Raw genomic sequence first — 12,479 nt, 5'->3', positions numbered from 1 at the left:
GGAAAAAGCAACAATAACAATAGACAAGAGAAAGACTTTCAAAGGATTCAAAATGACTGAAAAAAATCTAGTATTGGTGATTGAGGATGAATATACAGAATGGATAGTTCTTAGGCTATTTACATACTTTGGAAGAATTGTTTATTTTGGTAGAGAATAAATGGGAAAGAAGTGTAGAAATAAGATTGTTGTCAAATGTTTTCTTTCTAGCTGTGTTTGAGAGTTCCAAGGATTGAGATTGGGATTGCAAGGGAGTGCACAAATTTATGCACTACGGAAGATTATACATCACATCATAGATACCAAACATTAATCCAGGTAAGAAAATGATGATAAATTCACATTTGTAAGTTTGGATTACTATCCAAATTGTAAAATGACTCAATTTTTGAAAATTAATGGAAATCTTATTGGAGAATTAGATTACCCAATGTCACTAGGAAAGAAAAACTAGGCACCTATGCATGGATTTGTGTTAAAAGTTATAATAGATCTCTCAGAACCTCTTCTAACAACAATTAAAAGTTTTTATGTACTCAGGAACCTAGCATCATGAATTCAATTATAAATGTTTCCCTTAAGGTGCCATCTATGTCATAAAAATAGAACATCTGGATCGGGCTCAACAAATGTTACATTCAGTAGTACCAAAACAAGATAGGTTCTATGCCCAATAGTAACCTCCTAGCTACAAAATCCAAAAGAGGGGATATTTGGAAGAAAATTGAAAAGAAAATGGACTCTAAAGCTTAGATGGTAGACTTGGTGAATGCTTGCCAACTTTTTCTCATGCCGAGTAATCCCACTGACAACTCACCAGAAATGCTCACTGACTTTATGAAAACCACTTGCCAATTTTTGTCAAGTACTCACCAGAAATTCAGTAAGGCACTGTCGAAAACTCATGGCCACTTTGTACACAGCCCTCACAACGCTTTTGCATCTCAGAGAGAAGATCTAAAAGGGTTTTTTAGCAAATTGTGTAGGCAAATTTGAAGCACATGTTACCAGATTGTTTTTTTTAACATTTTACTACATTTTTGCTGCAAAAATCAGCATTTAGTTTTGAAAACAAAATCATGTGCTAAAACTATGTAGTATTTCTGCATTTAAAATCCAAAAAAATTAGATTCATCAACTTTTTTGATGATTTTTTTCTGGTTTTTTTAATGAATTCATTGTTTTTTGCATACGTCTTATTTTTTTTATTCTAACCCTTTTTTTTAATAAAATGTTTAGTCTCTTTAGAGTATATTAATATTTTTTTTATACTCATTTATATTAATTTAAACTAATTTTATGCTAAATTCTAATGATAGGAAATAATGTTAAATTTAGGTTAATTTTTTTGTATTTGAAAATTAAAATATTGTGCTTTCACTTTGTATGCGTAGGTTAAATATATTATATAATGGAAAATAGAGAAGCTATTGGATTAAGTTCAAGGTCGAGCTATGCCCCATTGATGCCATTGCTGATAATAGGCACTCCTCCTGCTAGAGCTAGAGACCTTGCTTGGAAATATGCCTATCAAGGACCAATGCATGGGACAATTGTTTGCATTAGATGTACAAACTTATATCATGGAGGCATAAATCACCTCAACCTTATAATGCCAAACCCTGTGTGAACGCCACTGAATAAATAAAAAGAGAGATGAATGCCTTATTGGGGCCCTCAAATTTAGAAGAGATTTGTGTCTCTTATTGAGTTGGTGCTCAGTTGTGGGGTTGGTGCCTACAAATTGTGGGGGTTGGTGCCGATGAAGTTTGTAAAAAGAGTTTTATATAAGCAATATTTTGTTGTGTTTTCTCCCCTAAGGGTTTCTACGTAAATCATGTGTTCTTCTTATGTTATTGATATTGGGCAATTGATGTTATTATGATTGTTAAGTTGAAAAAGTAAAAGAGAGAATTATATTGATTCACCTCCCCAACCCCCATCCCTATCAGTATAATCGTGTACTCATCATTGGTATCAAAGCAGAATTGGAGCAAAAATAAGTGAAATTTTAGAGCAGATATTGGAGAGGTTGGAGCCTTCACATTTAGAAGAGATTGGTGTTTCTTGATGAATTGGTGCTCAGTTGTGGGAGTTGGTGCCTATGAAATGTGGGGGTTGATGTCTCTAGTAGGTTGGTGCTTACGAATTGAGAGGATTGGTGCCTATTAAGTTTGTAAAAAGAGTTTTATATAAGCAATATTTTGTCGTGGTTTTCTCCTGTAAGAGTTTCCATATAAAACATGTTTTCATATTGTGTTATTGATATTGTGTAATTGATGTTATTATGATTGTTAAGTTGAAAAAATAAAAGATTGTATTATACCTAAGTTGCAGGGTACAGAGGTATTAGCTCCCGCACCCACACCCGGTTCGCCTAGGTCCAAGTTTGCCCAGGGGTACATGGGCATGCCCCAGATGCACCAAATTCCCTATAGGTACATAGATGCATACCCACAAGGAACCCGAGTGTCCCAAGGCCAAAAAGTGCCCAAACAAAATTAAAAAATATTTATTTTACATTTTTAATTGAAACCATAAAACGCCCATAAAAGCATCATTTCACCATAGATAAAGAACATTTTGCTCTCTTCACTCTCTCTTTCTCATTTTCTCTAAAATCACCCCATCTATCATTGGATTTTTCTCACATCTAACACCTTGTGCACCTTATCATTGTTGCCCATCAAACCCATTAGGGTCTCCACTCCCAAACCCTCACTAGTTATTGAGATCTTTTGTCATATAACAAATTTGATTACAATGAGAGGGTCTAGGAGTGGAGACCAAAATCAAGAACTTAGACAACTAAAATTATCATTATTAAATGCCAATTAATAAAGATAAATATAAACATTCAACTATCGATTGGCATTAAATATTTATCTTTATCACTGCCATTTTGCCATTTGGCATTGATCAATGATGAAGTATCATACTATCAAATGTATTTAGTTTTATAATTTAGTATATTTCTTTAGACTTTGTGTGTGTATATACACGTACCCATACGTACTGTAACCAAATGGAAAAAATTGCCAAACCAGCAATACCCATATCTCATACTCATATCAACAACTTAGTATTATACAGATTCGTATTAAGGGAGAAGACAAAAGAAAAGAAATTGCAAAGGGAGAAGACAAGGGCAGCCATAGCAACATCCACAGCTAATGGTTATGGTTCTCAAGTGCAACCAAATTCAGATGGAGATATGACATATCAAGGCATAGTATGCTCTATTTGTGGTCCATGCATCTAAAGCAAATCGGCCTCCACTTCATCTACTTCAAGTAGAGTGCCAACGCCTACACCTACACACGCTACATAATTTTTTTGTGCCCAGTAACACACCTAGAGAACAGCCATCATTGGAAGCTACATGGTGGAATAGGGAGGTGCAAGAACAAACAAATATGGCATGTGCTGATTTTCGGTACTTCAACAACATTCATTTCAATGTGGCAAGTAGACCTTATTGGGAGTTTGGTAACTCCATTGACAATTGCAAGAAAAGGCTACAAGGCATCCTCTCATAAAGAATTAAGTGGGAGGTTGGTTAATTTAAACTTATAGTAATCAATGTTGAATTTAGGCTATCTTTTTGTGTTTTAAAATTAAAATTTTGTACTTTCACTTTGTAAAAGGCAAGGCTAATAGGGGAAGAACAAAAGAAGCAATGGAAAAAATATGTCTGCACTATTCTTTACAATGGGTGGATGGATGGGAAAAACAGCACCATTATCATTTTTTTGGTAGCTTCAAATGGTGAGGTGATTTTTTTTTAAATCAACTGATGCCTCTAACAAAGTCCAAAATGTGGAAACATTGTGTCTAATGTTGAAGGAATTTGTCATGGAGATGGGTATAGAGAATGCAGTACAAATCATAACTGATAATGCTACAACATAAGTGGCAGCTGGGAGACTACCCCAAGAAAAACATAACACTTTTTTGGACACCTTGTGTAGCACATTGCCTTGACCTTCTATTGGAAGACATAGGCAAACTTGATTGAATGGGATTGGTTGTAGATGATGCAAGCATAACAAAATTTATCTACAATCCTAGGGTTCTTAATTTGATGAGAGATCAAACCCTAGGGAGAGAGTTAGTGCAATCGGGTGTCACAAGGTTTGCAGCTATTTTCCTGACGTTGCAAAGCATTATTGGTTTGTTGATTTCTTTGAAACAAATGTTTGTGAATCAAGCATGGCTAGACTCATCATATTCAAAGAAACCTAAAGGAGAAAGGGTCACAAACATAGTCTTTGACAAACTTTTTGCACCAAGAGCTACAAAGATCATGAAGGCAACCTCAAAACATTGAATTTAAATTCAAATTGAATATTTTTTTTTTAATTTAAGTCTATCAGTATAAATTTGTAACTTTAATCTTCTTGTATTTGTAAATTGTAGGTGTCAGAGCCCTTAATTAGAGTTCTTTGTTTGCTAGATGGGGATCAAAACCCAATGGGGTAGTTTATGAGGCCATGGATAAGACCAAAGAGTCAATCCAAAATTATTACAAGGGGAACTATTGATGTGTTTTTTATGCACCTTAAGCACAAAATAAAATATCAACGTATTCAAACCTCTCTTGAACAAAGAAATCTCACGTGCTAAATAATATGATCAAGTGAGACAACTCCAAGGTATACAATGCGACTTAATTGCTTGGGATAGACTTAGTGTGCTTGATGTGATATTGCTGGTTCACAAGGGAACTTGCATTTTGCTTGAACTCTGTTGGATTCTAATTGACTTGGAAAATAAAGATAAAAGAGGCAAGGGTTTAGGAAACCTATACTGCTCCTAACAATGTAAACAGTGATTTTCACATCACCAATGCACACCAACATCACGAACAATGAGCATAAAGTAATTGAAGTTACTTTTTTTATCAGGTTCACTTTAACCACACACTGTAATTTGCAATCAACAAACTCCAAGTGGTATGAATATTAGGTTTCAACATTTATCAACAATAAGATCTTTCATCCATCTAACAAGCATTTACACTATGAGAAGTAGATACCATGCAACAAGTTGAAATAGCCAACCAAATTCACCATAAATTCGATGAAGAAAGTATGTTTATTACAACAAGCCTTGGCAACAATCTCCTTTCCTCCTACTCTACTGTCAGCTACTAATTATCTACTAACTATTAACCTTTACAATGAGAAGGTTTGAGCCTTATATAGAGGTCCCATTACATTTTGAAGGCTCAGATTGATTCTCAAATCAATGGCCAAGATTTGACAATAAAACCCTGATTAGGATTTGCTACAACAAACTCTTTCTTGACCAATGAGAAAATTAAATTGAATTAGACACATGTCCTTTGATTTCTAACCAAAGAAAGGTGAGGTTAGGTATGCTAAACGAACTCCAATACAATGCCATGTGTCACTCGCTCCTTCATGAGATGAAACGGATTCAATGAACTTGGACGTGTTGACTTGGAATGATGTGATTAGGTTGATGATGAGTGGGATGCCACCTCAACTTGCCATGTAGATCATCACAAAAGAAGTGTATATGTTGAGCAATATATCTTGATACTCAAAATTATCCAAGCTTAATGTGATGTGATCGGGTATATTCCCAGATTGTATCATCTTAGCATGGTCAAGCAAACCTTTTAACTTTGCTTAACTCTTCTGAAACTATCTACTTCCTTGATCACGCTTTCATGGTTTTATCTCTTAACTTGGGAATCCTAACCTTCAATCACACTATATTTCATCTTGAATTTCTTGTCCTAGAATACTTCTTTGTTGTACTAGCAGTGATTCTTGGATTTCCAAAGGAAATTCAAGATTGTATAAAGTCTTCTCCTTATGTCAATTCTTCTTCATGTTGTAGTATCTTTGTTATCTCCTTCTTACGTGGTAAAGCTTTCAACGTTGATGTTGTTGTAGAACCTTTCATGCTTGCATGACTTGAGACTCAAGTTCCTCATGTTGTAGTTGCTTTTCATTTACTTCCACCTTTTTGCATATTTAGACTTTTGATGCTCTTGTTGTAATTGTAGAATTTCCATGATGTGGTTAAATTGTTGAGGTTGTGATATTCATCTCTTTCATTTGTCTTGAACTCCTTGAAATGCTTTCTTGTAATATTCCCCTTAAATTTTTTTGATTTTTCAATGAGATTTACAAACAAACACAGTAACCCGTTAAGGTTAGAGAAATATAATCACAACACTTCTGAAAGTAACCCTTCCACTTTCTGATCACCGAGAGCCCAATCTGGGAGGGTGAGGGTATACCGTGTTCCGGGGATCATTAGCACCAAAATCCAACTAAAAGATTACAATGCACAGGTGGCAAGCCAGCCCCTTCTGCTTATACATCAGGATAGAATCTAAACTTCTTGGCTGTAAACCAGCCAAGGATAACAACGAGAAACTGAATGCAATCTCACTCTACCACTTATGCAGCGGGAGGACTTATAAATTAAAACAATCACTCTACCACATATTTCAGCGGGAAGACAATATCACTCAACCATTTACTCAGTGGGAGGACAGAAATAAAGATTGCCATCAACTCCACCACTTATTCAGCAGGAGGACATTATTACAAGCAAAGATAGGTGGCATGGCCAGCCTCTTCCACTTATGCAGTGGAAAAGCTTACAATCCAGGAATGGGTAGTAGTAGTACTACTTAACCTTACAATATAGAAATAGAGAGATAGAATAGAGAATTAATGTTGTCCAATGCTGATAAATATCTCCAAACAGTTACTAACTCCCAAAAGATCCTTCAACATGAGATTATGAAATTCTAGGATCAAGAACACGCAGACCAGCAACTTCAAGAAACTATGAAATGCTCACATCTCTCTCCAAACTCACTCAAATCACCCCAAATCACACCCAAATCAACTAAACTACTCACACTTTGAAATGCACACCCAAACACTAACTTCTGGAAATTTGTAATTTTATGATAGCAAGCTGGTAATGCACAACCAGCAGCTCCAAGACACACTAAAATGCATAAAACTCACTCACAACTCACACCAACATCCCCAAAGACTCCCAAACTGCTAATATATCATTAATAACCAAGTACAATCAACAAAAACCCTCTATATTTCCCATTCACCACAACTAGCTTCCAAAATGCCCACACAAAGAATGGCGCCACAACTGGGAAGTTCGATATGCAATATAAAAATGAATACTCAAAGTTTGGAGCTGAAAACTTACAAATAACAATGCCTAGGACATAGAAACCCAAGGAGTCAATACCCAGAATGATAGAATCGCCTGGCCAAGAGGTATGAACAAAATATGGTTTCAACAACTTCGCAACCAACAACCAGAAAACACTCCAATCCCACACAAAACACTCCACAATCTACAAAACTCACTCACCAACAGCACTGGAAATACAAGAACGCAGCTAGGTACTATCTTCCAAGTACAAAACTGAGACTTAGCTAGGAAGCCACACTTCGAAGCTCAAATTTTCAATCACCAAACCAGCAGCATAATGATGCAATTTCATAAGATGCTCCAAATGAGAGCCCAAGGCTCTTATTTATAACTTTTTGATCCCTAAATTCAAATGCAAATGTGCCCAAATACTTCCAAATTACATGTCACTCCATTATTCCCCCCAAAGGCGCCCAAATACATTTGAAAAATATGAAATAAATCCCTCAAGGGTGGCATCCCCTTCCCTTAAGCAAGTTCGAAGTTTTGCCTAGGATAATAACTTGCACACAAGACATTGGGTGATGCTCATGAAATAATTCGATTTCCTTTATGCCCTTGACTTGGGAAAATTTGATAAAATCATTTAAATAAAATAAGCTTCTATTTCCCAAAGTCGTCCAAAATAATATAATTAAATATTAACTTTAGAATGCAGTGTTAATATTTAATAAATCATCCTGCAAGCCAAATACTGCTCAAAACCCAAATGAATTGAGGACTGGAGTTCTGAACCATCCACCAAACTAAACTAAATCTCTGAACTGCCCTGCTATGAATAGAATCACCTGAACAAATACTTACTAAAAATAGTAAGTCAAGCTATATAGCTCCGAAAAACATCATCTTCGCACCTTGTGACAGAACATGGAAAACTCTGTAAGATAGCATCATCTAAACAGTCAACCTCTGACTTACTAAAAATAGTAAGTTCATGCTACACCAATGTTTGAAACCCTAATTGTTCATTCCACATAGCCTACAGGTCCCTAAGATAGGCCAATGGACCACAGAAAGCACATCATCGAGAAGGGGACATTACATTTCCTCATCTATTCGCCATCATTGTCAAGTCTTCTTCACGCCTTGAGTTATATCCTTCGTCCTTGATATGATTGACCTCCTTGAATTTGTAGTGCAATCCTTATGAAGTCCACACCACGCTGCATCTTTTGTTTCATCCTCACGCTCCATGCATCAGACCTGGAAAAGAAAACAAATACTGAATCAAACACATAAAATGAATGAAAATCCCATCAATCCTTTCAGAACTCACACCATTCAAACCCTTGCCACCCTAGAAATTAAAGTTCAGGCCTGGAAACATCAGTGCTTCAGGTCTGATCACAAATTCGCCTCAATCCAGCTTGGAAATGAAAGGAAAATTGCTCTTGAATCTGCGTTAAACTGTTGTTTACAAAATCACTTCAATCTTGATTGCAAATTTGCTCATGTAATGATCACAAAAAGAACGTGGATGCTTTGGACAAGCTTCAGCAAATCAAAGAGCAAGTTAGCCAGTTTCAGACTGTGTACGATCTTGATCAGAATCAAGCAATTTGTCAAGTAATGAAATGAATTGTATCCTCTTCTCTGCCATTCTTTGGCTGTAATGTATATTATTTAGTTTTATTTATGCTTCAGCTACCTGCTGGTAGCTTCATTCTTGTATTTGCATTGTTTTAATATTTATATATTAAAAAAAAACATATACAAGATGATAGAATAGCCAAAATGTTGCACACATCCCCTTGACGAGTATTATTATGTGAAATAGATAATTTGTGGAATTAGTTATGTTGAATAATGAATTCTCCTATGTTGGGACTATGGGTTTACCCTCATTATCGTTAGATGGAGATTTTTACATGAGGTGACTATAATTGTGCAAGATATATCGTCTGAAGAATATTCTAAGTGCAGTGACTACTTCTATATACGTCATAAAATCACCCAATGGACCAACTAGGATGCTAACCGCAGATCTTCCATGGAGTGCTTATCACTAAGCTACTCGATCCTTTTCAGTCTGGAGCATCGATTGTTCTTCCAGAAATTATTTGGAATCTGTGAATTTACAATGTGCTCGGCAAGAGTAAAGATTCTCCTATAACATGTTATGTGAGACTACTGGACTCCGATTATTTGCAGTGGTATAGTGATTTGTCTTGCTATGTCATGGGAGACGATTAGCCTTTTATAGTTTGCAGCGCTACAAGAGAAACTTCCTTCCTAAAGCATGAAACCAACCTTTTGTATATGGGTAGCTGAACTTTCAACCCAGAAAGTAGAAACAGGATAGAAAACAGAACCTGGGTGTAAGAAGAACCAGAAAGCCGATCATTTCCGGCGTGAATCAATTTCCCAGCATCCTCCTCCATATGCACTCTAGTCACACCGAATCTTTTATGCCCACCACCGAACTCCACGCGTGTGTCCACATCAATGAACCCATTCGTAGCAATAGGAACGTCAAATTGTGAAATCTGGTAGCCTTTGGGAAGGTCTGGATAGAAGTACTGCTTCCTGTCGAACTTCGACTTAAGACCCACGTGACAATGCAACGCCAATCCCAACTTGACCGCATATTCCACCACTTTTTCATTCAAAACAGGCAGACAGCCAGGAAGTCCCATACAAATTGGGCAAACATTTGTATTTGGCTGTGAACCATACTGAGATGGGCAGCTACAGAATGCCTTTGTTAATGTTGAGAGCTGTACATGGGTTTCTATTCCTATCACCGCTTCATACCGTTCAAATCTGAAGCCCTCCTCTTTCTCTTTCTCTTTCTCCACCACTTGGGCTCTACATGCTATTTCTTTTATCGAAAATCTTCTCTCTTTCTGTAAATGCCTGTGGAGAAATGATAAACTTGAGGATGGGAAAAGCCTGTGTTTTCCAACAATTGAATTGAAGGACCGGGAAAATGCAGAGGTGTTGATGGTGGTGGCGGAGGCTCCTTGCGGACAACAGTGGCAGATTGAAGCCATCCTATCCTTTCACAGTAAGACTGTATACGCACCATATACTTGTAGTGGCAAATTCCAATGTGGTTTATGGTTGTGTTAAATTTGATTTTTTAAAATTTTATCCATTTTTATTTTTTTTTAAGTTCATGCCATTGGCAGGGTACTAGGGGAAGAGCACTAGTAGCCGTCATATCTAATTTTGCGCACCCACAAGTCTTAAATGGTGCATCAGATTTTGATTTTTTTTTAGTTGTCTTCATACGTGACTTAACTGCTTGTAGCTATTGATCTAGCTTGTGGGTAGTAACGATGCACGCTTTGGAATAAGTATACGCACAAAAGGTCAAAAAGTACACATTTCAAAGTGTCACCCGATACCTAACTAAAGATGTTCCAATAACCATCCACTCAAAATTGCCAGTACTTGTGGGCAAATGTCCCAATAGTTTTGCAAAGCTGCAAAGTTGCGAAAAAATCTCTTAAAGGAAAGAATCAAACAAGGAACACAAGTTAATATACAAACAATTGATAAAATCAAAAAAAGAAAATTATGTGATCACAAGAAGGAAAGAACTAATTGCTTTGGGGAAACACAATCCCAAAGGATTTTGGAGGGAATTACAAGAAAAGAAAAAACAAACAGAAAATATTATCACAAATGCCTAATGGATGGAGTATGCAAAGCTCCTCTATGAACGAACACATGAGAAAATGAAACCACCCACAATTGACACCTCAGCTGAACTTTTTTCAGTAATGGACATCAAACAAGGTATAAAGAATCTGGCAAGTGGTAAAGCACAGGATATTGATAGTCTACAAGTAGAATTTTTTAAATGGGGAGTTGAGCTCCTAGCTCCACATATCAAACAGATTTTTAATGGAGTTATCTGAAACAACTTTCCAGTTGAATGGACAACTAGTGTTGTCATTCCTCTCCACAAAAGTGGGGATGTCAATAATCCTTCTAATTACCGTACTATTATGGTCAACCCCCTCTTTGGAAAACTTTTTGGGAGTATGATAGAATGTAGGATCAATAAATGGGCAGAAAAAGAGGGAAAAGGGCAAGAGGGCAGGCTGGTTTCCGCTCAAAACATTCCACCATTGATCATTGCATTACACTAAGACACTTCATTGAAATTGTGTGGAACAATCAAGTTGAAGAAGCCTTTTGTTGCTTTGTGGATTTCAAAAAAGCCTTTGATACTGTACCTAGGGACAAGCTTTGGTGTAGAATGGAAGAACTTGGAGTTCCAAAGGAACTTAGGGTTGTTGTTCACAAACTATATGAGCAGGTTAGAGCTAAAATCAGAACTAAAGATGAAATGTCTAAATGTTTCGGCAGCAACATCGAGGTCAAACAAGGGTATCCTTTATCTCCCACTTTGTTTGGCTTATATATTGATAAACTTGGAGAGTGGTTAAACAATACAAATGGGGAAGGTATCTAGTTGGCAGGATACGTAGTGAAATTGTTTTTATATTCTGATGATCTTATTCTTATTGCAAAATTTGCACAACACTTGAAGGCTCTTGAGTTATTTTGTCAGGAAGTTGGGATGCAAGTGAACACCAGCAAGACCAAGGTTATGATCTTTTCTTTGAAGAAGAGGCAACAGCAAGTAGACTTTATATTTGAGGGCTGCCCCTTGGAGGTAATGATTGAATATAAGTACTTAGGAATTGACTTCCACAATAAGCTCAGCTGGGAAACATGTAGATCAAAAAAGATACAAGGGGGTTGGAGAGCTTTATACCTTCTTCAAAACAGATGTAGGAAAGCGGAGTTGTGGGATTGGAAGACTAAGAAAACACTTTTCGGTTTACTAGTGGTTCCGGTTATCTTTTATGGGTGTGAAGTTTTGGGGAATAGCATGTCAAACCTCAAATGGAGACAAATAGAGAGAATACAAAAGCATCTAATCACTAGCAGCCTCAAAGTCAAATCAACAATACCATATGAGATCCTTTTGGTTGAAGCTAGTATGTACCCAATTGAGGCTTCGGCGGTCATTCGGTTGTTATGTTACTTAAAAAAGGTGGAAAGTATGGATAAACACCGTTGGCCCATCTTGATTGTTGATGAAAACTTAAGTCGTAGGAAAAAGACTTGGAAGAAACAAAATAACAAGTGGATGAACAAGTGGGACATAAATTTGCATGACTGCCCCAACAACAAAGAGGAGATTAAAAAGTGGGTCTTAGAGAAATTTAGGAAGGCCATGCTAGGCAAGAAAAAAGCATACTATATTAAAGAATTCAACCCTACTT

General features: G+C 36.6%; 1 protein-coding gene across 1 annotated transcript in view; it reads right to left on the bottom strand.

Annotated features, from left to right (window-relative positions):
• Positions 1-10,274, bottom strand: part of LOC131027970 (glutamyl-tRNA(Gln) amidotransferase subunit B, chloroplastic/mitochondrial) — a 104,765-nt gene extending 94,491 nt beyond the window's left edge. The window contains exon 1 of the mRNA XM_057958063.2: positions 9,546-10,274. Within this exon, the coding sequence (XP_057814046.2) occupies positions 9,546-10,226 (681 nt within the window). The 5' untranslated portion in view covers positions 10,227-10,274. The remainder of the gene's footprint in view (positions 1-9,545) is intronic.
• Positions 10,275-12,479: the final 2,205 nt, after the last annotated feature.

Source organism: Cryptomeria japonica, chromosome 5, assembly GCF_030272615.1.
Source record: "Cryptomeria japonica chromosome 5, Sugi_1.0, whole genome shotgun sequence".
Lineage (NCBI taxonomy): Eukaryota > Viridiplantae > Streptophyta > Pinopsida > Cupressales > Cupressaceae > Cryptomeria > Cryptomeria japonica.
This window is presented reverse-complemented; position numbering and strand designations above follow the sequence as displayed.